Source organism: Oncorhynchus tshawytscha, linkage group LG08 (assembly GCF_018296145.1).
Source record: "Oncorhynchus tshawytscha isolate Ot180627B linkage group LG08, Otsh_v2.0, whole genome shotgun sequence".
NCBI classification, from domain to species: domain Eukaryota; kingdom Metazoa; phylum Chordata; class Actinopteri; order Salmoniformes; family Salmonidae; genus Oncorhynchus; species Oncorhynchus tshawytscha.
In genome coordinates this window covers 38215865-38243535 of record NC_056436.1, presented here as the reverse complement: position 1 = coordinate 38243535, position 27671 = coordinate 38215865, and the positions used below count along the sequence as shown (strand labels likewise).

The 27671-nt window shown below is 45.0% G+C and overlaps 1 protein-coding gene across 1 annotated transcript in view; it reads right to left on the bottom strand.

Annotated features, from left to right (window-relative positions):
- smyd3 (SET and MYND domain containing 3) overlaps positions 1 to 27671 on the bottom strand; it is a 205245-nt gene that overhangs the window by 50099 nt on the left and 127475 nt on the right. The window contains exons 7-8 of the mRNA XM_042325504.1: positions 15998 to 16100; positions 15404 to 15514 (exon numbers count right to left, since the gene is read on the bottom strand). Of these exons, the coding sequence (XP_042181438.1) occupies positions 15404 to 15514; positions 15998 to 16100 (214 nt within the window). The remainder of the gene's footprint in view (positions 1 to 15403; positions 15515 to 15997; positions 16101 to 27671) is intronic.

Sequence of the window (27671 nt, the reverse complement as noted above, 5' to 3'; positions counted from 1 at the left end):
TAGCTGTGTATAGTGTTGAGTCATCCGCATACATAGACACACTGGCTTTACTCAAAACCAGTGGCAAGTCGTTAGTAAAGATTTTAAAAAGTAAGGGGCCTAAACAGCTTCCCTGAGGAATTCCTGATTCTACCTGGACTTTGTTGGAAAGGCTTCCATTAAAGAACACCCTCTGTGTTCTGTTATCTTTACTCTTTATCTTCAATATATCACGGGGTATAAAGCCATAACACATACATTTTTCCAGTAGCAGACTACGATCGAAAATGTCAAAAGCCGCACTGAAGTCTAACAAAACACCCATTCTTAAATCAATTTCTCTCAATCATTAGTAATTTGTGTAAGTGCTGTGCTTGTTGAATGTCCTTCCCTATAAGCATGCTGAAAGTCTATTGATCATTTGTTTACTGTAAAATAGCATTGTATCTGGTCAAACACAATTTTTTCCCAGAAATTTACTAATGGTTGTTACCAGGCTGATTGGTTTGCTATTTGAGCCAGTAAAGGGGGCTTTACTATTCTTGGGTATCGGAATGACTTTTTCTTCCCTCCAGGCCTGAGGGCACACACACTTTCTATAGGGCTTAAATTGGAGACGATGACGAAAGGCTAGCTGCTTATAAATGTCTTATAAACATAAACATGATCAAAACACTATCATTGTGGTACTCAGCGTGCTTCTTCAGAACTTTCGACTATATATAATCTATTACTATAAACTATTTACTACTATTTAAGAATGTCCAGATAGCAGTCCCCTGTGGCACTCAAGGTTGACAGACTTAGTAACATTTTTATTTTTATGTGGTCAAATGGGTCTTCAAGGACAACTGAAAATGCAAAACAACTCTGCAAACAATTGTGGACTAATGGAAAACACTGGCTGTATGTTAACTTGGAGCCCATGTTTGGCTGAGAGCTCACGGCAGCTTGTCATCACCACCATACACTGCAGGCAGAACGCATCTTCGCCTATTTCTCTCCATCTTCCCTGTCTCTCTCTCCCTCTATCCTTCCCACTCTCTACTTCTTTCTCAAACTCGAGGCTGTCAGCAAGGTGTCAAAGAACCAGAACCACAATACTGACTGACTATCTGTGGTCACGGCGAACCCAAGCAATCTGTGTGTGTGGGTGTGTGTGGTGTGTTTAAAGTTGCTCTAGGCCTGCTAGTGTAAAGAGGACAATAACAGACACTGACAGCCACAGTCAGAACCGGACACCGTGGAGCAGCTTCATATTAAATGATCATCTGAGTTTTAGAGCTCTTCCCATGGTATGGGGGTGACTCCCTACGTCATGGGGCTGATGGCTGAGGCAGACTAACACTACAGTCTCAGTTGGACCAAATATTGAGAAGGTTTTGGTATTTGGGAATGGGGCACTGGCGGTCATGAAATGTTTAATTAATCACGTTCAGCATCTCCAGGTCTCCACGTATACAAGCCGCTGATGGGCGCCTATATAACATATTTTAAAATATATATAACATTATATAACATTTTTTTAAATGTAAGTTTCATAATATCCAGGATTTATCCAGGAAATCCAGGATTTATTTTAGGCAGGTCTAAAGAAATATTATGATTTGAAGAAAATCTATTTCAGAAGAACAGAATATGAGTTGGCCTACTGTATGGCTATGTTGAGTGTAAAAGTGACCATTTGAAACAGGTCCTATACTCGATTTAAAGTCATTTGGCAAGTTGTGAATAATACACACCTTAGAATGCCTTAGAAATCAAAACATACATGGGCTGCATGATGCCACTATAGGCTACTGATGATTTGACAAAGGCACAAAAAAAAAATCTGGAACTAGGTTCCTTGCGTCGGGCTACACACCCTGTTCTCTCATCAAGTGATCATATTTTCACCCATCGGACTATAGGCAAATGACATTTTCTTTACTAATATGTAACATTGGTTTAGATTTAGATAGGTCCATTGTCAAATGGGCAGGAACAGAAGCATGGGAAAAAATATACACGTTATCTGTATGCACTCCTATAGGCCACTTCCTCACTGGTTCATTTCCTACTTACGTAGGCTACTCAGGTTATTTCACTCCATGCGTCAACCACTGTTTGAGGAGCATGCAACCTCTCGCTGTGCAACCTTACGCCCAAACTCTGTATGCCATGAGCTCTCCAACCCTGTTCCTGCAGCTACCCAGTGCTTCATTATTGGGAAACCAAGTGAAATCTGTTCGGGAACATCACAATGAAACATATTTCATTAAACTGTTGACAGCCCATCTGCGCGCTTGAGAAAGGAATGTAGGAGAGGGGGGAGACGGAAACGCACAGGGGTGAGATATTCTGTAGATAAAAGGTCAATACAGTATGTCGGCCTATGAATTATGACAACCAAATACAAATTCACTATACTTGTAGGCTAAATCTGAATCTTTAATTTAGGCTAGAGCAATTATGTACCCAAGACATTAAATCTGTATATTTTTTTTATGTCTTTCAGCTGTGTGTAATATGCGGTAGGCTACGCATTGTATAACAGCACAATCATTAATTTAATTCAGGTTTTCTTTTGGTTTTGGGTTCATATATAGGCCTATGTTTATGCATAAGCCCTAATATGCATATGGCTGTTTTGAATTATTCATCAACTTAGAAAGCGCTGCCCATTTCGCTGTGTTAAGGCTTTGAAACAGCATCCTCAATGACACGTTTTCCACTCAGTTTTCAAACTGTTTCTTCTTTCTTCCAATTGCTCCATCATAGTGAAGTGAGTTTTAAAAACGCAAACCGTTTTGATGATTTCCTTTGCATTCATAGAGGGACAATAGAGCCCTGACACCTGATAACCGGTAGCGAGTTTTGTACTACTTACACATGGCAGGAGTGCATGAGACAGGATCAGCTTGACTCAATGGTCATGTAGAATTTGACTGCGGTCCTGACTCATGACTGCCAGGGTCGCGGTAATATGGTCGCAACAGTCCTGCATGGGACTCATTTTACTGAAGTAATGATGTATTGTAAAAATGTTACCAAACTAGAGCCGGGCTGCAAACACACAGAGAGAAGGTAGTGCTGGGTACCTGCTAGCATACACTGAACAGTTAACAGACATACACACAGAGAGAAGGTAGTGCTGGGTACCTGCTAGCATACACTGAACAGTTAACAGACATACACACAGAGAGAAGGTAGTGCTGGGTACCTGCTAGCATACACTGAACAGTTAACAGACATACACACAGAGAGAAGGTAGTGCTGGGTACCTGCTAGCATACACTGAACAGTTAACAGACACACACACAGAGAGAAGGTAGTGCTGGGTACCTGCTAGCATACACTGAACAGTTAACAGACATACACACACAGAGAAGGTAGTGCTGGGTACCTGCTAGCATACACTGAACAGTTAACAGACACACACACAGAGAGAAGGTAGTGCTGGGTACCTGCTAGCATACACTGAACAGTTAACAGACACACACACAGAGAGAAGGTAGTGCTGGGTACCTGCTAGCATACACTGAACAGTTAACAGACATACACACAGAGAGAAGGTAGTGCTGGGTACCTGCTAGCATACACTGAACAGTTAACAGACATACACACAGAGAGAAGGTAGTGCTGGGTACCTGCTAGCATACACTGAACAGTTAACAGACATACACACAGAGAGAAGGTAGTGCTGGGTACCTGCTAGCATACACTGAACAGTTAACAGACATACACACAGAGAGAAGGTAGTGCTGGGTACCTGCTAGCATACACTGAACAGTTAACAGACACACACACAGAGAAGGTAGTGCTGGGTACCTGCTAGCATACACTGAACAGTTAACAGACATACACACACAGAGAAGGTAGTGCTGGGTACCTGCTAGCATACACTGAACAGTTAACAGACACACACACAGAGAGAAGGTAGTACTGGGTACCTGCTAGCATACACTGAACAGTTAACAGACACACACACAGAGAGAAGGTAGTGCTGGGTACCTGCTAGCATACACTGAACAGTTAACAGACACACACACAGAGAGAAGGTAGTGCTGGGTACCTGCTAGCATACACTGAACAGTTAACAGACATACACACACACAGAGAGAAGGTAGTGCTGGGTACCTGCTAGCATACACTGAACAGTTAACAGACATACACACACACAGAGAAGGTAGTGCTGGGTACCTGCTAGCATACACTGAACAGTTAACAGACATACACACACAGAGAGAAGGTAGTGCTGGGTACCTGCTAGCATACACTGAACAGTTAACAGACATACACACAGAGAGAAGGTAGTGCTGGGTACCTGCTAGCATACACTGAACAGTTAACAGACATACACACAGAGAGAAGGTAGTGCTGGGTACCTGCTAGCATACACTGAACAGTTAACAGACATACACACAGAGAGAAGGTAGTGCTGGGTACCTGCTAGCATACACTGAACAGTTAACAGACATACACACAGAGAGAAGGTAGTGCTGGGTACCTGCTAGCATACACTGAACAGTTAACAGACATACACACAGAGAGAAGGTAGTGCTGGGTACCTGCAGCATACACTGAACAGTTAACAGAGAGGTAGTGCTGGGTACCTGCTAGCATACACTGAACAGTTGAACAGTTAACAGACATACACACACACAGAGAGAAGGTAGTGCTGGGTACCTGCTAGCATACACTGAACAGTTAACAGACATACACACAGAGAGAAAGTGTAGTGCATACACTGAACAGGTACCAGAGAGAAGGTAGTGCTGGGTAGCATACACTGAACAGTTAACAGACATACACACACAGAGAGAAGGTAGTGCTGGGTACCTGCTAGCATACACTGAACAGTTAACAGACATACACAGAGAGAGAGAAGGTAGTGCTGGGTACCTGCTAGCATACACTGAACAGTTAACAGACATACACACAGAGAGAAGGTAGTGCTGGGTACCTGCTAGCATACACTGAACAGTTAACAGACATACACACAGAGAGAAGGTAGTGCTGGGTACCTGCTAGCATACACTGAACAGTTAACAGACATACACACACAGAGAGAAGGTAGTGCTGGGTACCTGCTAGCATACACTGAACAGTTAACAGACATACACACACAGAGAGAAGGTAGTGCTGGGTACCTGCTAGCATACACTGAACAGTTAACAGACATACACACAGAGAGAAGGTAGTGCTGGGTACCTGCTAGCATACACTGAACAGTTAACAGACATACACACACACACAGAGAAGGTAGTGCTGGGTACCTGCTAGCATACACTGAACAGTTAACAGACATACACACACACACAGAGAAGGTAGTGCTGGGTACCTGCTAGCATACACTGAACAGTTAACAGACATACACACACACACAGAGAAGGTAGTGCTGGGTACCTGCTAGCATACACTGAACAGTTAACAGACATACACACAGAGAGAAGGTAGTGCTGGGTACCTGCTAGCATACACTGAACAGTTAACAGACATACACACAGAGAGAAGGTAGTGCTGGGTACCTGCTAGCATACACTGAACAGTTAACAGACATACACACAGAGAGAAGGTAGTGCTGGGTACCTGCTAGCATACACTGAACAGTTAACAGACATACACACAGAGAGAAGGTAGTGCTGGGTACCTGCTAGCATACACTGAACAGTTAACAGACATACACACACACAGAGAAGGTAGTGCTGGGTACCTGAACAGTTAACAGCATACACTGAACAGTTAACAGACATACACACACACAGAGAGAAGGTAGTGCTGGGTACCTGCTAGCATACACTGAACAGTTAACAGACATACACACAGAGAGAAGGTAGTGCTGGGTACCTGCTAGCATACACTGAACAGTTAACAGACATACACACACACAGAGAGAAGGTAGTGCTGGGTACCTGCTAGCATACACTGAACAGTTAACAGACATACACACACACACAGAGAAGGTAGTGCTGCATACACTGAACAGTACCTGCTAGCATACACTGAACAGTTAACAGACATACACACAGAGAGAAGGTAGTGCTGGGTACCTGCTAGCATACACTGAACAGTTAACAGACATACACACAGAGAGAAGGTAGTGCTGGGTACCTGCTAGCATACACTGAACAGTTAACAGACATACACACAGAGAGAAGGTAGTGCTGGGTACCTGCTAGCATACACTGAACAGTTAACAGACATACACACAGAGAGAAGGTAGTGCTGGGTACCTGCTAGCATACACTGAACAGTTAACAGACATACACACACACACAGAGAGAAGGTAGTGCTGGGTACCTGCTAGCATACACTGAACAGTTAACAGACAGACACACAGAGAGAAGGTAGTGCTGGGTACCTGCTAGCATACACTGAACAGTTAACAGACATACACACACACAGAGAAGGTAGTGCTGGGTACCTGCTAGCATACACTGAACAGTTAACAGACATACACACAGAGAGAAGGTAGTGCTGGGTACCTGCTAGCATACACTGAACAGTTAACAGACACACACACAGAGAGAAGGTAGTGCTGGGTACCTGCTAGCATACACTGAACAGTTAACAGACATACACACAGAGAGAAGGTAGTGCTGGGTACCTGCTAGCATACACTGAACAGTTAACAGACATACACACACAGAGAAGGTAGTGCTGGGTACCTGCTAGCATACACTGAACTGGGTACCTGCTAGCATACACTGAACAGTTAACAGACATACACACAGAGAAGGTAGTGCTGGGTACCTGCTAGCATACACTGAACAGTTAACAGACATACACACAGAGAGAAGGTAGTGCTGGGTACCTGCTAGCATACACTGAACAGTTACACAGGACATGCATACACTGAACAGTTAACAGACATACACACAGAGAGAAGGTAGTGCTGGGTACCTGCTAGCATACACTGAACAGTTAACAGACATACACACAGAGAGAAGGTAGTGCTGGGTACCTGCTAGCATACACTGAACAGTTAACAGACATACACACAGAGAGAAGGTAGTGCTGGGTACCTGCTAGCATACACTGAACAGTTAACAGACATACACACACAGAGAAGGTAGTGAAGGCATACACTGAACAGTTGCTGGGTACCTGCTAGCATACACTGAACAGTTAACAGACATACACACAGAGAGAAGGTAGTGCTGGGTACCTGCTAGCATACACTGAACAGTTAACAGACATACACACACAGAGAGAAGGTAGTGCTGGGTACCTGCTAGCATACACTGAACAGTTAACAGACACACACACACAGAGAAGGTAGTGCTGGGTACCTGCTAGCATACACTGAACAGTTAACAGACATACACACAGAGAGAAGGTAGTGCTGGGTGCATACACTGAACAGTTAACAGACACACACACCTGCTAGCATACACTGAACAGTTAACAGACATACACACACACAGAGAAGGTAGTGCTGGGTACCTGCTAGCATACACTGAACAGTTAACAGACATACACACAGAGAGAAGGTAGTGCTGGGTACCTGCTAGCATACACTGAACAGTTAACAGACATACACACACACAGAGAGAAGGTAGTGCTGGGTACCTGCTAGCATACACTGAACAGTTAACAGACATACACACACACAGAGAGAAGGTAGTGCTGGGTACCTGCTAGCATACACTGAACAGTTAACAGACATACACACAGAGAGAAGGTAGTGCTGGGTACCTGCTAGCATACACTGAACAGTTAACAGACATACACACACACAGAGAGAAGGTAGTGCTGGGTACCTGCTAGCATACACTGAACAGTTAACAGACATAGCATACACTGAACACACACACACAGAGAAGGTAGTGCTGGGTACCTGCTAGCATACACTGAACAGTTAACAGACATACACACAGAGAGAAGGTAGTGCTGGGTACCTGCTAGCATACACTGAACAGTTAACAGACATACACACAGAGAGAAGGTAGTGCTGGGTACCTGCTAGCATACACTGAACAGTTAACAGACATACACACAGAGAGAAGGTAGTGCTGGGTACCTGCTAGCATACACTGAACAGTTAACAGACATACACACACACACAGAGAAGGTAGTGCTGGGTACCTGCTAGCATACACTGAACAGTTAACAGACATACACACAGAGAGAAGGTAGTGCTGGGTACCTGCTAGCATACACTGAACAGTTAACAGACATACACACACAGAGAGAAGGTAGTGCTGGGTACCTGCTAGCATACACTGAACAGTTAACAGACTGTAACAGCATACACTGAACAGTTAACAGACATACACACAGAGAGAAGGTAGTGCTGGGTACCTGCTAGCATACACTGAACAGTTAACAGACATACACACAGAGAGAAGGTAGTGCTGGGTACCTGCTAGCATACACTGAACAGTTAACAGACATACACACAGAGAAGGTAGTGCTGGGTACACTGAACAGTTAACAGACATACACACAGAGAAGGTAGTGCATAGCATACACTGAACAGTTAACAGACACACACACACAGAGAAGGTAGTGCTGGGTACCTGCTAGCATACACTGAACAGTTAACAGACATACACACAGAGAAGGTAGTGCTGGGTACCTGCTAGCATACACTGAACAGTTAACAGACATACACACAGAGAGAAGGTAGTGCTGGGTACCTGCTAGCATACACTGAACAGTTAACAGACATACACACACACAGAGAAGGTAGTGCTGGGTACCTGCTAGCATACACTGAACAGTTAACAGACATACACACAGAGAGAAGGTAGTGCTGGGTACCTGCTAGCATACACTGAACAGTTAACAGACATACACACAGAGAGAAGGTAGTGCTGGGTACCTGCTAGCATACACTGAACAGTTAACAGACATACACACAGAGAGAAGGTAGTGCTGGGTACCTGCTAGCATACACTGAACAGTTAACAGACATACACACAGAGAGAAGGTAGTGCTGGGTACCTGCTAGCATACACTGAACAGTTAACAGACATACACACAGAGAGAAGGTAGTGCTGGGTACCCTAGCATACACTGAACAGTTAACAGACATACACACAGAGAGAAGGTAGTGCTGGGTACCTGCTAGCATACACTGAACAGTTAACAGACATACACACAGAGAGAAGGTAGTGCTGGGTACCTGCTAGCATACACTGAACAGTTAACAGACATACACACAGAGAGAAGGTAGTGCTGGGTACCTGCTAGCATACACTGAACAGTTAACAGACATACACACAGAGAGAAGGTAGTGCTGGGTACCTGCTAGCATACACTGAACAGTTAACAGACATACACAGAGAGAAGGTAGTGCTGGGTACCTGCTAGCATACACTGAACAGTTAACAGACATACACACACACACAGAGAAGGTAGTGCTGGGTACCTGCTAGCATACACTGAACAGTTAACAGACATACACACAGAGAGAAGGTAGTGCTGGGTACCTGCTAGCATACACTGAACAGTTAACAGACATACACACACAGAGAAGGTAGTGCTGGGTACCTGCTAGCATACACTGAACAGTTAACAGACATACACACAGAGAGAAGATAACAGAGGCGACAGCTAAAATCCCCAGGCCTGCGTCCCTGTTTTTGAACTGACATCGATGCGTGTCAGCTTTGCAATATTCATCACCCAGTGCTGTGTGTGTCTTCTGAAAGTGTCATAGACGAATGCGGAAAGAGCGGGAGCTGCCAGAATGATCTTGTTCCTTTGTCTAGTTCGACAGACAGAAACCACAACAACTCATATGTGCGTTGATCCTCTGACTAGTTTGAGTCCGTTACAATTGCCAGTGTTTAGTGAACCTCAACCCCAATGTGATATATATCACAGAGACCGGTGTTAAACCCAGGGCTGTAGCGGTGACCATATTACTGCCACACAGGCAGTCATGACCGCAGTATATGTGTAGTGTCCCAGGAAATGTCCTTTTAAGTACTCAGGACTTTGGTAGTACCCAACTTGCTAACTACCATCTGGTCCTAATGGCCTGGTACTCTGGGCTCTATTGTCCCTCTAACCACTCTGACATGAATGCAAATACAACAAAAACCACATCAAACACTTATTAGTTGAACAGCAGGTTGAAACAGTGGAAAACATGGCTGCTGTAGATGTTGTTTCAAAAGGCTGCTCACTTTTACTCTCATCCTAGCCATTTCATATGGGCCTTCGCTCCATAATGCCATTTCATATGGGCCTTCGCTCCATAATGCCATTTCATATGGGCCTTCGCTCCATAATGCCATTTCATATGGGCCTTCGCTCCATAATGCCATTTCATATGGGCCTTCGCTCCATAATGCCATTTCATATGGGCCTTCGCTCCATAATGCCATTTCATATGGGCCTTCGCTCCATAATGCCATTTCATATGGGCCTTCGCTCCATAATGCCATTTCATATGGGCCTTCGCTCCATAATGCCATTTCATATGGGCCTTCGCTCCATAATGCCATTTCATATGGGCCTTCGCTCCATAATGCCATTTCATATGGGCCTTCGCTCCATAATGCCATTTCATATGGGCCTTCGCTCCATAATGCCATTTCGTATGGGCCTTCGCTCCATAATGCCATTTCAATGCCATAATGCCATATGGGCCTTCGCTCCATAATGCCATTTCATATGGGCCTTCGCTCCATAATGCCATTTCATATGGGCCTTCGCTCCATAATGCCATTTCATATGGGCCTTCGCTCCATAATGCCATTTCATATGGGCCTTCGCTCCATAATGCCATTTCATATGGGCCTTCGCTCCATAATGCCATTTCATATGGGCCTTCGCTCCATAATGCCATTTCATATGGGCCTTCGCTCCATAATGCCATTTCATATGGGCCTTCGCTCCATAATGGGAAAAATATCCTTTCCATGTTATTCAGCTAAGTTCAATTATATTCTGCTTACTATAAAAATCTATAATATAAAATAATGGCATGGGACTTATAAGCATATCTTGTCAGCTAAATGAACTATGGAGAATAGCCAGATAACATACAGTAGGCCAACTCCTATTCTGATTTATTGTGATGGTGTATATTAAATTGATTTATTAGACTTTTTTTTTAAATGTAGGTGTTCATCAGTGGTCTGTATGCTCGGAGGCCTGGAGATGCTCAACATGTTGATGTTAATTAACGGTCAATTACCGTGAGACCGGTGGTCTTTTGCATGACAATAACCGGCTGACAAAATGTCATGACCGCCACAGCCCTAGACACACCTAATGAACTATTGACCATGGAAAGACAGAGGGAGGGAGAGAAAGAAAGAAAGAGAGAGAGAGATAGGGAGGAGAGACAAGTAGGGAGAAGGAACCAGGGATGGAGAGAGGCGAGAGAAAGTGAGGGAGACGGGACGAGAGGAGGGGAGAGGTTGTGAAAGAGAGGGAGAAAGAGTGAAAGAGGATGCCGGTGATTGTCATTCTCTCAGGGAAGAACAATGGAAGTTGCTGATAATGATGTCTGCAGTGTGGGTGTCCTGCTGTGCGTGCGTTTGTGTGTGTGTGTGTGTGTGTGTGTGTGTGTGAGCGCACGTGTGTGTGTGTGGTTTGCAGCCTGTCAGTGGAATTGGCGACATGAGAATGTGATCCGAGACAACACGTATGTTTCTCTACTGCTTTGGTCAGTGTGTGTGTATGTATGTGTGTGACAGGCTTTGGGGACAGATTACATTGGTGTTGACTCAGAAGAAATCCCATCATGCCTTGTGTCTTGAATGTTGTTAATTGCAGTGTCTGCCAAGTGGCAGCTTCTGAAGCCAAACATTATGCAAATCAAGGCTTTTAAGGTGTACGTGTGTGTGTGTGTGTGTGTGTGTGTAGACGTATTATAGTGGGGCGTTGTTTTTTCTGTGCCTCCTACAATAAATCTGTGTGTGACAGCACTGTTGGCTACTGTTAGTGTTTCTCTGTGCAGGTGAACAATAGCTCACAAAGAGATCTGCCTGCAAGCCTTAGGCATCACATCACTACACACACACTCACGCTAGCACACACACACACACACACTACAAAGACTGAGGAAGACAATACGAGTCAATCTCAAAAGCCAACTTTCCAGTAGATTGAAAAGCTTTTTCTGATAGAAAAATGGGGAGAGGGTGAGAGATAGAAAGAACAAGAGAGAGAGATCAAGAGAGAAGGGGAGGGGAGGTAGAGAAGAAATGAGCGAGAGAAACAACTTGAGCAAATCAAATCACTATCCATCAACGAATACCCTGGAGATGCTTCTGATCCCTCACACCAGCTTCTACCAAGAGGACTGGCTGTAATGCACTGTCTGGTGTTGCTGGTTCAAGCCCTGCTACAGCTGCTCCACTTCACTCGCTACACTGAGATAGATGATGAGATGGGTGGTCCTGTGTATGATTCAACGGGGCTCATTATAGAAAACACTGTTCAATCTTCTCCCCCCTGCCTGCTTCCTGTCCTCTTTCGCTCTCTCCATCTCCTCACTTCCATCGTTTTAATACCTCGACTCCATTGCACATCCCAGCCTAGTCTCCGTGGCCTGGAGATGGCCTTGGAGCATGAAATTATACTTCTTAATTACAGCCTTTCACGGGTGGTGGGAGCGTGAGTGTGTGTGTGTGTGTGTGTGTGTGTGTGTGTGTGTGTGTGAGATCAAATCAAATCAAATGTATTTGTCACATACACATGGTTAGCAGATGTTAATGTGAGTGTAGCGAAATGCTTGTGCTTCTAGTTCCGACCATGCAGTAATATATAACAAGTAATATAACAATTTCACAACAACTACCTTTTACACACAAGTGTAAAGGAATGAATAAGAATATTACATATAAATATATGGATGAGCGATGGCCAAACGGCATAGGCAAGATGCAGTAGATGGTATAGAGTACAGTATATACATATGAGATGCGTAATGTAGGGTATGTAAACATTATATAAAGTGGCATTGTTTAAAGTGACTAGTGATACATTTATTACATCCAATTTTTAATTATTAAAGTGGCTAGAGATTAGAGTCAGTATGTTGGCAGCAGCCACTCAATGTTAGTGATGGCTGTTTAACAGTCTGATGGCCTTGAGATAGAAGCTGTTTTTCAGTCTCTCGGTCCCAGCTTTGATGCACCTGTACTGACCTCGCCTTCTGGATGATAGAGGGGTGACCAGGCAGTGGCTCGGGTGGTTGTTGTCCTTGACGATCTTTTTGGCCTTCCTGTGACATCGGGTGGTTTAGGTGTCTTGGAGGGCAGGTAGTTTGCCCCCAGGCTGTTGCACCTTCTTTACCACACTGTCTGTGTGGGTGGACCATTTCAGTTTTCCGTCGAGGAAGTTCAAACTTTCCACCTTCTCCACTACTGTCCCGTTGATGTGGATAGGGGGGTGCTCCCTCTGCTGTTTCCTGAAGTCCACGATCATCTCCTTTGTTTTGTTGACGTTGAGTGTGAGGTTATTTTCCTGACACCACACTCTGAGGAACCTCACCTCCTCCCTGTAGGCCGTCTCGTCGTTGTTGGTAATCAAGCCTACCACTGTAGTGTCATCTGCAAACTTGATGATTGAGTTGGAGGCGTGCATGGCCACACAGTCATGGGTGAACAGGGAGTACAGGAGAGGGCTGAGAACGCACCCTTGTGGGGCCCCAGTGTTGAGGATCAGCGGGGTGGAGAAGTTGTTTCCTACCCTCACCACCTTGGGGCGTCCTGTTAGAAAGTCCAGGACCCAGTTGCTAAAGGGGGGGTCGAGACCCAGGGCCTCGAGCTTAATGACGAGTTTGGAGGGAACTATAGTGTTAAATGCTGAGCTGTAGTCGAAGAACAGCATTCTTACATAGGTATTACTCTTGTCCAGATCTGATAGGGCAGTGTGCAGTGTGATTGTGATTGCATCGTCTGTGGACCTATTGGGGCGGTAAGCAAATTGGAGTGGGTCTAGGGTGTCAGGTAAGGTGGAGGTGATATGATCCTTGACTAGTCTCTCAAAGCACTTCATGATGATGGAAGTGAGTGCCACGGGGCGGTAGTCGTTTAGCTCAGTTACCTTAGCTTTCTTGGGAACAGGAACAATGGTGGCCCTCTTGAAGCATTTGAGAACTGCAGACTGGGATAGGGATTGATTGAATATGTCTGTAAACACACCAGCCAGCTGGTAGGCGCATGCTCTGAGGACGCGGCTGGGGATGCCGTCTGGGCCTGCAGCCTTGCGAGGGTTAACACGTTTAAATGTTTTACTCATGTTGGCTGCGGTGAAGGAGAGCCCGCAGGTTTTGGTAGCGGGCCGTGTCAGTGGCACTGTATTGTCCTCAAAGCGAGCAAAGAAGTTGTTTAGTTTGTCTGGGAGCAAGACGTCGTGGTCCACGACGGGGCTGGTTTTCATTTTGTAGTCCGTGATTAACTGTAGACCCTGCCACATACCTGTCATGTCTGAGCCATTGAACTGTGGAGGGAAAAGCTACACTGTTTGTATTCAGTCATATTTCCGGTCGCCTTGTTCTGATTAGAATAACAATGATCCAGAATTTTTCCAGCCCGGGTCGCGCATTCGATATGCTAATCAAATTTAGGGAGCCGTGTTTTCAGATTAGCCTTGTTAAAATCCCCAGCTACAATAAATGCAGCCTCAGGATATGTGGTTTCCAGTTCACATAGGTCAGAGAGGAAGAAATGACTACTTCTCTATGTCTTGCTGCTCCTTGGAGTGAGAATGGTATTTTTCTTCTGAAAAGAAATGTCTTTATGTTCACATTCACACAAACACTTTATTATGCTGATAAAGTGAATGTGTTAATTACAGAGCAGAAAGCTGAACAGGCCGTGAAATTACAACTGACATACTGTTGATACTAGATCATTATCTGTTTATGAGAGAGCTGTGTGTGTGTGTGTGTGTGTGTGTGTGTGTGTGTGTGTGCGCGTGCGCGCGCATGAGTGTACGTGTGAGAGAGAGAGAGCTGAATAAATGTCAGGTTAATCACATGTTCATTAATAGCAGAGTGAAAATTGAAAGCAGCCAATCTAAAACGTCTAGAGAGCACTGACTCTGTGTCATAAGAAGCTGGTTCAAGTCCACAGCATGCCTCAGAGCTGACAGGTTGAGGGCAGAGGGGGAGAAGGGGGGGGTGGAGAGGGGTGGTGGACGACTGACAGCCTGAAAGATAAGGAGAGAGAGAAAGGGAGAATAAGACGGATGGAGATCGGTATTGAAGTAGAAAGTGGTGGATGTATTATTTTTCCTCTTCCCCTGATAAGGACGGGGAACTTAGAGACAGGTGGAGGGAGAGAGGGCGGGAAGAGGCAGAGCATGAAAGAGAGGGCGAGGAGAGTGGGGAAATAAGAAGGGACGACAGAGTGAGAGGAGACGAGAAAGCCGCAGGTACACAGACACACGGCAGGCTTCAGTGGTCACACCGAGACCATGTTGACACAGTGAACAGCGAGTGCGTTTGTGTGTGTGGCTGTAGTCTTACCATGTCTGCAGTGGTGCATCGTTGACACTGGCAGGTGAAATGGTACTGCTCCTCTAGCTGAGTCTGTCTGTCTCTGGATGGAGCCAACGAACCAATGTAACTAATAGTCAACTAGGTAGAGGTAGAGAGAGAGAGAGAGCGAGAGAGAGGTAGAGAGAGAGAGGTAGAGAGAGAGATGTAGAGAGGAAGAGGTAGAGAGAGGTAGAGAGAGAGAGAGAGGTAGAGGTAGAGAGGTAGAGAGAGAGAGATGTAGAGAGGTAGAGGTAGAGAGAGAGGTAGAGAGAGAGGTAGAGAGAGAGAGGTAGAGGTAGAGGTAGAGAGAGAGAGAGAGAGAGAGAGAGAGGTAGAGAGAGAGAGGTAGAGGTAGAGGTAGAGAGAGAGAGAGAGAGAGAGAGAGAGAGAGAGAGAGAGAGAGAGAGAGAGAGAGAGAGAGAGAGAGAGAGAGAGAGAGAGAGAGAGAGAGAGAGAGAGAGAGAGAGAGAGAGAGAGAGAGAGAGAGAGAGAGAGAGAGAGAGAGAGAGAGAGAGAGAGAGAGAGATCACAGTTTTTTTTATTTGCATCCTGCCTCAAGTCGACCAAAAACACACACCGTACCTCCTCAGCAGGTCGCATGTCCCTGGCGGCTCGGAGGTGGAGTGTTTCCCCCTCAAACAGCATCACACAGCTGGGCCTGCAGTCATGGTTCAGCAACGACATACTGGGGAGGGAGAGAGGAGGTTAGCGCGTGTGTGACAGAGACCAAGAGATTGAGAAAGAGAGATTGAAGTGACGTCATTGACACACTCATCACATTGTTGGTTATTCTCACACTCAGACACACAGTCATACAGGTCCGTTTAGCACTCTGTGTGTGTGTGTGTGTGTGTGTGTGTGTGTGTGTGTGTGTATGAGAACCGGTTACAGTGAGCATCAGTAATACTGTAGATAGGTTGGTTGTGTAGCAGGGCTGGTTTATATGCAGATATGATCTTTAAGTAATGCCACACAATCTCCCGTCCCCTCCTCTCCTCATCCCTCCCGTCCTCTCCTCTCCTCATCCCTCCCGTCCCCTCCTCTCCTCATCCCTCCCGTCCCCTCCTCTCCTCATCCCTCCCGTCCCCTCCTCTCCTCATCCCTCCCGTCCCCTCCTCTCCTCATCCCTCCCGTCCTCTCCTCTCCTCATCCCTCCCGTCCTCTTCTCTCCTCATCCCTCCCGTCCTCTCCTCTCCTCATCCCTCCCGTCCCTCTCCTCTCCTCATCCCTCCCGTCCTCTCCTCTCCTCAGCCCTCCCGTCCTCTCCTCATCCCTCCCTCCCATCCTCTCCTCTCCTCATCCCTCCCGTCCCCTCCTCTCCTCATCCCTCCCGTCCTCTCCTCTCCTCTCCTCAGCCCTCCCGTCCTCTCCTCATCCCTCCCTCCCGTCCCCTCCTCTCCTCATCCCTCCCGTCCCCTCCTCTCCTCATCCCTCCCGTCCTCTCCTCTCCTCATCCCTCCCGTCCTCTCCTCATCCCTCCCGTCCCTCTCCTCATCCCTCCCGTCCCTCTCCTCTCCTCATCCCTCCCGTCCTCTCCTCATCCCTCCCTCCCATCCTCTCCTCTCCTCATCCCTCCCGTCCCCTCCTCTCCTCATCCCTCCCGTCCTCTCCTCATCCCTCCCTCCCGTCCCCTCCCTCTCTCCTCTCCTCTCCTCATCCCTCCCTCCCGTCCTCTCCTCTCCTCATCCCTCCCGTCCCCTCCTCTCTTCGAGATGTTCTCATGGTTACTGTTCAGAGAAACTGGAACAAAGAGCTTTGAAAGTCACCCAAATAGCCTGCACCCCACACACACCCAATCACACCACGGTGATGTAACAAGAAATGACAAGGTGACAATGAAGTGACAGACAGCGATGAGGCGTGAGTGTGTCACGATGATCCATTTTGACTGGTCTGTGTCATTGCTCCTCAACCCCGTCGCAGAGGTCCACCAGACAGCGCACACTTTTTGTTCAAGCCCTGCACAAACACACTGATGACCTCATCACAAAGCCCTTGATTAGCTGGATCAGTGTTTCGACTGTCAGGTGGTCCCCTAGTTGAAGGTTTGGGTAGCACTTCCGTCTGCCAATGCCTTCCTCTCTGCGTCTGGCCAGTGTTGACATCAGGCATCCGTGTTTACGTCTAAACAACACTTGGATGTTCTTACGTCTCTGTTTGGTCTTTGGTGAATCCACCCCCACACACACACACACACACACACACACACACACACACACACACACACACACACACTTAATGATAGGGTGTGTGTATCATTACACCTCTCCTAAAACATCCATTACCAACCAACCAGGACTGTGGGAAATGTAATGGTCTGTGTTTCTATACCTGTGTTGATCTGTTCAGTGGTACTAACGCCACCTCCTCCTGGGTTCATTACACATAGTGTAGAGGCTCTCCCGCGGTGTTTCTAATGTTTCTGCTAACCATTTCTAACCACGAACCTAATCATTTACACCAACCATTCAGTATATTATAATCAAAACATGGACTTTCTTTCTTTAAAGCCCGATCATTTGGCAAAACGGGGTACTTGTCCTTTTAGATACTTATGGACCCTCCATCTTGATGCTAGAATCCTTAGTTGCTACATCCATTTCCGGATGTATAAATGAATAATATTTACAAATGTATTCTTGCAGAATATAACTTCTAAATGCCTCATGAGCGGAGTTCAACTGTCGTACCCCGTGAGAACCCCAAACATAAAAGCTTGTTTTTATTCCACATTGTTTACATTTACGCTGTTTACAAACAGACACTATACAGCCTCAAAGCATTTTAGGGAAGTACATCTCTCCTTTCATGAACAATTTGTTTATGCATCTAGAATGCATGGGCATCCGATACAGGAACGATACGTCTCAGTTTGAAATGATTCGGTGTGATTCGGGTTTGATTAGAGCAATGAATTGATGCGATTCTGATGAACTGTTTTGTTGTTGTTGAATGAATACATTCATTTTCCATTTTAAATGAACATCCGCTGCTGAAGGGAGATCAGGAGCTGGGCCTCTGAGCTAGACCTGTCTGAAATTAAGCTAGACCTGTCTGAAATTAAGCTAGACCTGTCTGAAATTAAGCTAGACCTGTCTGAAATTAAGCTAGAATTAAGCTAGACCTGTCTTCTCTAAACTGAGTGGCCCTCTGTTAGTGTGCGTGCGTATGTGTTGTGTGTGTGTCAATGGTCTGTGTAGGTACCTGAGCTGAGCCATTGGGCAGACTGAGCATCTATCACCCCTCTTACCAGATTAGGGGTGCGGAGAATGTATGTTATTTGTCCCCTCACTTTTTTCAAATCTGAAATCACCCACTGATGAACTTGTCATTTTTGCACAGTCTGGAAAGCTAAGGTTTTAGACTGTTTGGAATGTTACGGAGAGCTTCTCCGGCTGCGACCGATGAATGTGAAATGATTGATGTCCTTTATGAAAGGAACCTGTTGACTAAATACACTGACTGTTTAAAGCAAAACTACCAAAACTATTTATTTTGGTGAACCTGAACAATCTAAATCAAATCTGAATGATTGAAAACCCAAATCAGCAGTTAGATGTGAGTTGCGCCCCATTTCGGTAGGCTGTACAACTCCGGTAAAACCAGTGGTGTGTTTTCATGTATGCCATGAATACAAATAAATATATATTAATCATTTTTTTTTTTTTACATCTTTTGTCTCTAAATGTGTTTCATCATTATCCTTCAACTCGCTAGAGGCTGAATCACAGGGGAAAGCAACCGAGCGAGGGAAACAGCGCCCCTCTGTTTCTCTACATGTAGGCCATCTCAAATCAAATCAAATTTATTTGTCACATACACATGGTTAGCAGATGTTAATGCGAGTGTAGCGAAATGCTTGTGCTTCTAGTTCCGACAATGCAGTAATAACCAACGAGTAATCTAACTAACAATTCCAAAACTACTACTTTATACACACAAGTGTAAAGGGATAAAGAATATGTACATAAAGATATTTGAATGAGTGATGGTACAGAACGGCATAGGTAAGATGCAGTAGATGGTATCGAGTACAGTATATACATATGAGATGAGTAATGTAGGGTATGTAAACAAAGTGGCATAGTTTAAAGTGGCTAGTGATACATGTATTACATAAAGATGCAGTAGATGATAGAGTACAGAAAATACATATACATATGAGATGAGTAATGTAGGGTATGTAAACATTATATTAAGTAGCATTGTATAAAGTGGCAAGTGATATATTTTACATCAATTCCCATTATTAAAGTGGCTGGAGTTGAGTCAGTATGTTGGCAGCAGCCACTCAATGTCAGTGGTGGCTGTTTAACAGTCTGATGGCCTTGAGATAGAAGCTGTTTTTCAGTCTCTCGGTCCCTGCTTTGATGCACCTGTACTGACCTCGCCTTCTGGATGATAGCGGGGTGAACAGGCGGTGGCTCGGTGGTTGTTGTCCTTTATGATCTTTATGGCCTTCCTGTGACATCGGGTGGTGTAGGTGTCCTGGAGGGCAGGTGGTTTGCCCCCGGTGATGCATTGTGCAGACCTCACTACCCTCTGGAGAGCCTTACGGTTGTGGGAGGAGCAGTTGCCGTACCAGGCGGTGATATTGCCCGACAGGATGCTCTCGATTGTGCATATGTAGAAGTTTGTGAGTGCTTTTGGTGACAAGCCAAATTTCTTCAGCCTCCTGAGGTTGAAGAGGCGCTGCTGCGCCTTCTTCACGACGCTGTCTGTGTGGGTGGACAAATTCAGTTTGTCCGTGATGTGTACGCCAAGGAACTTACTACCCTCTCCATTACGGTCCCATTGATGGTCCCATTACGGTCCCATTGATGTGGATAGGGGGGTGCTCCCTCTGCTGTTGACGTTGAGTGTGACTTCCGGCGCCAACAGAGATGGCCGCCTCGCTTCGCGTTCCTAGGAAACTATGCAGTATTTTTTTTTTTTACATGTTATTTCTTACATTGGTACCCCAGGTAATCTTAGGTTTCATTATATACAGTCGGGAAGAACTACTGAATATAAGAGCAACGTCAATTCACCATCAGTACGACCAGGAATATGACTTTCGCGAAGCGGATCCTGTGTTCTGCCTTCCACCCAGGACAACGGAATGGATCCCAGCCTACGACCCAAAACAACGAAGCCGTAAAAGAGGCAAACGAAGCGGTCTTCTGATCAGGCTCCGGAGACGGGCACATCGTTGATGAAATCCGAGCAAGGGTAGCATTCCAGAGAGACATCAGAGACTGTAACGGTCTTTGCTTCACGGAAACATGGCTCACTCGAGAGATGCTAACGGAATCGGTGCAGCCAGCTGGTTTCTTCACGCATAGCGCCGACAGAAACAAACATCTTTCTGGTAAGAAGAGGGGCGGGGGCGTATGCCTTATGATTAACGAGACGTGGTGTGATCACAACAACATACAGGAACTCAAATCCTTCTGTTCACCTGACTTAGAATTCCTAACAATCAAATGTCGACCGCATTATCTACCAAGGGAATTCTCTTCGATTATAATCACAGCCGTATATATTCCCCCTCAAGCAGACACATCGATGGCCCTGAACAAACTTTATTTGACTCTTTGCAAACTGGAAACCACATATCCTGAGGCTGCATTCATTGTAGCTGGGGATTTTAACAAGGCTAATCTGAAAACAAGACTCCCAGGTGTGTTTACGGACATATTCAATCAAACCTTATCCCAGTCAGCTGTTCCCACGTGCTTCAAGAGGGCCACCGTTGTCCCTGTTCCCAAGAAAGCTAAGGTAACTGAGCTAAATGACTAGCACTCACTTCCGTCATCATGAAGTGCTTTGAGAGACTAGTCAAGGACCATATACCTCCACCTTACCTGACACCCTAGACCCACTACAATTTGCTTACCGCCCAAATAGGTCCACAGACGACGCAATCTCAACCACACTGCACACTGCCCTAACCCATCTGGACAAGAGACTATCTGATGCAGTCTGGTCCAAACGAGTATGACATTGTTGCCGTCCGTAGCATTGAAGGCAAGGGAAGCCAGTTTGGATTTGGCGTCACTCCTATCAAATCCCATTGACCACATACGTCATTGACAAACTTAAATTGTTGCATCTCGTTGTGTTGTTGTCCTCCGGTGACTAGCTGGCTAAAATAGCCCCTTTCCTAAATTACCAATGGATGTTGATAGGGATTTGGACTCATGGTTTTACTTAATTCTCTGTACTGGCCAATGATTATAACGTTGATTCTGATCCAACCATTAATTCATACATTGTTGTGCCCCTGGCCTGAGAGGATGGAAGTTCAACATGTAGCTAGGAGTAGATGCTAATATAATAGTAGCTAATGTTAACTAACTAACGTTGCCCATGAATGGAAGTTAGGCTATCGAGCAAGCATTTTAGCCAGGTAGCCTAGGACAACAAAAACTAAAACTGTGTACTGTATGACAGTGTGTCATCAACATGAAAGAGAGGAGGATGGCATTGGCATTTCTCTACAAGTAGGGTGAGTCAGCAGGTTTTTCCTACTTGCACAAATCAGAACCATGGACAGCCACATCATATTTGGCTTACGTTGATTGGACTAAATTGTTATTGGTATCTTTTAGTTGTCACTCTATTAGACTAAGCAGAGGTGATTTGATGATGTTGAAATGGTGCTGGAATGGTGCTGGAATGGTGGAGGCAGCTCCTGTTTTCTTTGCGACTTGCGTTAATTCTCTGTGGTTCTAAATCAATAGTTGTTTAGGGGTCCGAAAATGTGGGAAACATTAAATTGCTCGACCATGCTGCAGGTCATGCAACAGACTGCTACTGTACATGCAATATGTTTTGTTAACTTCACCAGAGAGAGGTTGCTATCTGGTTTTGTGATAAAACATATAGTTGTGGTTCAATTTATTCTACCACTATCTTAATGTCTTGGCCTTTAGGCCTAACAAAGGCATATATAACTAACAGGTTATAGAGCAAAATACGCAATTATCACAACACAGAGGTTGTAATATGGCTTTTTTGGGGAGGGGGTTTGGCCTATTTAACCCACGCACCGCTACTCGGTAAAACACCATTTTCTACAGCGCATTTAGGAACAATTACCTAGCAAATTACATTGTCACTCAACAAGTAAAGCCTATGATTTGACATTGGGAATGCCATTTTACAAGCATCTGAATGCTGAAGGTGCAATATTTACGAATAGCCTATCAGAACAGGCCTCTCGTTTGCGCACACAGCTGTGCTTCCTGCACTTTGGGCATCAGTGACTCATACAGTGCACTAAGAAAGTGTTCAGACCCCTTGACTTTTTCCACATTTTGTTACATTTCAACCTTATTGTCACGCCCCGACCTTAGAGAGCCTTTTTATTCTCTATTTTGGTTAGGTCAGGGTGTGACTAGGGTGGGTATTCTAATTTTGTTATTTCTAACAATCTTTGTCCCCATGTGCATTTGCAAACCGTAGTCTGGCTTTTTTTATGCCGGTTTTGGAGCAGTGGCTTCTTCCTTGCTGAGCGGCCTTTCAGGTTATGTCGATATAGGACTCGTTTTACTGTGGAAATAGATACTTGTGTACCTGGAAATTGCTCCCAAGGATGAACCAGACTTGTGGAGGTCTACAATTGTTTTTCTGAAGTCTTGGCGGATTTATTTAGATTTTTCCATGATGTTAAGCAAAGAGGTACTGAGTTTGAAGGTAGTCCTTGAAATACATCCACAGGTACACCTCCAATTGACTCAAATGATGTCAATTAGCCTATCAGAAGCTTCTAAAGCCATGGCACCATTTTCTGGAATTTTCCACGCTGTTTAAAGGCACAGCCAACTTAGTGTATATAAACTTCTGACTCACTGAAATTGTGATACAGTGAATTATAAGTGAAATAATCTGTCTGTAAAGAATTGTTGGAAAAATTACTTGTGTCATGCACAAAGTAGATCTCCTAACCAACTTGCCAAAACTAAAGTTTGTTTACAAGAAATTTGTGGAGTGGTTGAAAAAAAGAGTTTTAATAACTCCAAACTAAGTGTATGTAAACTTCCGACTTCCGTATATAAAATAAATATATCAGAAATATCAAATCAATTTTTATTTGTCACATGCGCCAAATACCTTACAGTGGAATACTTATGTTAACCAACAACCCCTTAACCAACAATGCTTTAAGAAGTTAAGAAAAAACTAAGTGTTAAGTACAGAGTCAATGTGGAGGCTATATACAGGGTGTACCGGTACAGAGTCAATGTGGAGGCTATATACAGGGTGTACCGGTACAGAGTCAATGTGGAGGCTATATACAGGGTGTTACGGTACAGAGTCAATGTGGAGGCTATATACAGGGTGTACAGGTACAGAGTCAATGTGGAGGCTATATACAGGGTGTACCGGTACAGAGTCAATGTGGAGGCTATATACAGGGTGTACAGGTACAGAGTCAATGTGGAGGCTATATACAGGGTGTACCGGTACAGAGTCAATGTGGAGGCTATATACAGGGTGTACAGGTACAGAGTCAATGTGGAGGCTATATACAGGGTGTACGGTACAGAGTCAATGTGGAGGCTATATACAGGGGTACAGGTACAGAGTCCGGTACAGAGTCAATGTGGAGGCTATATACAGGGTGTACAGGTACAGAGTCAATGTGGAGGCTATGTACAGGGTGTTACGGTACAGAGTCAATGTGGAGGCTATATACAGGGGGTACGGTACAGAGTCAATGTGGAGGCTATATACAGGGTGTTACGGTACAGAGTCAATGTGGAGGCTATATACAGGGGTACCGGTACAGAGTCAATGTGGAGGCTATATACAGAGTGTGGAGGCTATATACAGGGTGTACCGGTACAGAGTCAATGTCTGCCAGGGAAATTGTTGCCAGTCCCCTATTACTAGCCTGTATCAACCTCTCAATGTTTATGTCAGAGTCAATGTGGAGTCTCCAGAGTCAATGTGGAGGCTATATACAGAGTTGGACAGAGTCAATGTCTGCCGAAATTGTCATAGCCTGTTCCCCTCTTCAAAGGATTGGAAAGGGGGATCCCCTCTTCAAAGGGGGACCCAAACTGCTACAGACCTATATCTATCCTACCATGCCTTTCTAAGGTCTTCGAAAGCCAAGACAACAAACAGATTACCGACCATTTCGAATCTCACCATACTTTCTCTGCTATGCAATCTGGTTTCAGAGCTGGTCATGGGTGCACCTCAGCCACGCTCAAGGTCCTAAACGATATCTTAACCGCCATCGATAAGAAACATTACTGTGCAGCCGTATTCATTGATCTGGCCAAGGCTTTCGACTCTGTCAATCACCACATCCTCATCGGCAGACTCGACAGCCTTGGTTTCTCAAATGATTGCCTCGCCTGGTTCACCAACTACTTCTCTGATAGAGTTCAGTGTGTCAAATTGGAGGGTCTGCTGTCCGGACCTCTGGCAGTCTCTATGGGGGTGCCACAGGGTTCAATTCTTGGACCGACTCTCTTCTCTGTATACATCAATGAGGTCGCTCTTGCTGCTGGTGAGTCTCTGATCCACCTCTACGCAGACGACACCATTCTGTATACTTCTGGCCCTTCTTTGGACACTGTGTTAACAACCCTCCAGGCAAGCTTCAATGCCATACAACTCTCCTTCTGTGGCCTCCAATGGCTGTTAAATACAAGTAAAACTAAATGCATGCTCTTCAACCGATCGCTACCTGCACCTACCCACCTGTCCAACATCACTACTCTGGACGGCTCTGACTTAGAATACGTGGACAACTACAAATACTTAGGTGTCTGGTTAGACGGTAAACTCTCCTTCCAGACCCATATCAAACATCTCCAATCCAAAGTTAAATCTAGAATTGGCTTCCTATTTCGCAACAAAGCATCCTTCACTCATGCTGCCAAACATACCCTTGTAAAACTGACCATCCTACCAATCCTCGACTTTGGCGATGTCATTTACAAAATAGCCTCCAATACCCTACTCAACAAATTGGATGCAGTCTATCACAGTGCAATCCGTTTTGTCACCAAAGCCCTATATACTACCCACCATTGCAACCTGTACGCTCTCGTTGGCTGGCCCTCGCTTCATACTCGTCGCCAAACCCACTGGCTACATGTCATCTACAAGACCCTGCTAGGTAAAGTCCCCCCTTATCTCAGCTCGCTGGTCACCATAGCATCTCCCACCTGTAGCACACGCTCCAGCAGGTATATCTCTCTAGTCACCCCCAAAACCAATTATTTCTTTGGCCGCCTCTCCTTCCAGTTCTCTGCTGCCAATGACTGGAACGAACTACAAAAATCTCTGAAACTGGAAACACTTATCTCCCTCACTAGCTTTAAGCACCAACTGTCAGAGCAGCTCACAGATTACTGCACCTGTACATAGCCCACCTATAATTTAGCCCAAACAACTACCTCTTTCCCTACTGTATTTTATTTATTTATTTATTTTGCTCCTTTGCACCCCATTATTTTTATTTCTACGTTGCACATTCTTCCATTGCAAATCTACCATTCCAGTGTTTTACTTGCTATATTGTATTTACTTTGCCACCATGGCCTTTTTTGCCTTTACCTCCCTTATCTCACCTCATTTGCTCACATCGTATATAGACTTGTTTATACTGTATTATTGACTGTATGTTTGTTTTACTCCATGTTGTTGTATGTGTCGAACTGCTTTGCTTTATCTTGGCCAGGTCGCAATTGTAAATGAGAACTTGTTCTCAACTTGCCTACCTGGTTAAATAAAGGTGAAATAAATAAAATTAAAAAATGTGGAGGCTATATACAGGGTGTACAGGTACAGAGTCAATGTGCGGGGGAACCAGTTAGTTGAGGTAATTGAGGTAATATGTACATGTAGGTAGAGTTAAAGTGACTACGCATAGATAATAAACAGAGAGAAGCAGCAGCGTAAGAGAGGGGTTTGGGTAGCCCTTTGATTAGCTGTTCAGGAGTGTTATGACTTGGGGGTAGAAGCTGTTAAGAAGCCTTTTGGACCTCGACTTGGCGCTCCGGTACCGCTTGCTGTGCAGTAGCAGAGAGAACAGTCTATGACTAGGGTGGCTGGAGTCTCTGACAATCTTTTGGGCCTTCCTCTGACACCGCCTGATATAGAGATCCTGGATGGCAGGAAGCTTGGCCACAGTGATGTACTGGGCTGTACGCACTACCCACTGTAGTGCCTTGCGGTCGGAGGCCGAGCAGTTGCCATACCAGGCAGTGATGCAACCAGTCAGGATGCTCTCGATGGTGCAGCTGCAGAAACCTTTGAGGATCTGAGGACCCATGCCAAATCTTTTCAGTCTCCTGAGGGGGAATAGGCTTTGTCGTGCCTTCTTCACAACTGTCTTAGTGTGTTTGGACCATGACAGTTTGTTGGTGATGTAGACACCAAGGAACTTGAAGCTCTCAACCCACTACAGCCATATGCAGTTACATGCATATAAGTTCAATAGGCTACTGAACTGAAAGGGAGGATGCATCAATTCAGTCACAACAGATACGTATTTTCTGAATAAAACAATAGGAGTAAAAAACATTAGTGAACCTGCGATTTGGAATGTTTTAATTGGTTTTCTGATCAATGCATGCTTCATTTTAGATTGGTCTGGGCTCATATGTTCTCATACCTTAAACATTTGCACAGGGGACCGATGTGTATCGGTGAATCGTTCCATCCCTAATACATTTGATATCGTGGATGGTCAGTCCTCGCATCCATGGAGCCGTCTATGAATTTGAGAGTGGTTACATTTCTCCAGCCCCGTCCCTTAGTTGTTGTTTTTTTAGCAAAATAGGGGCAGAGAGTTCGCTTTGTTATTGTTTCAATTAAGGATTCTAGCTTTAAATGAGATAATACATGTATTGTCAACAGCACTTGACACAGATAATTAGGCAGTGTGTGGTGTCAGCTATCGCTTGACTGCAGCAGTTCATTATTCTGCTTTCTATGAAGCACTCCTTATCTTGTATCATATTCAGTGTGTGTGTGTATGTGTGTGTGTGTGTGTGTGTGTGTGTGTGTGTGTGTGTGTGTGTGTGTGTCAGTAAGCCCGTGGCATTGTTCTATGTAAAGGCATGTGATGAATATCAATGAAAAATCTAACAGCGCAACTTCTTTTCAAATGGATATTCCGCATTAGCATATTAACTGGATTAATTAGCTAAACTTGTTCAAACATGCTAATAATGACTGCATAGTACAGCCTACGTCCGATTCCTGTTGCAACGCAGTGCTGTAGAAACAATAGATCTGGTGTGTA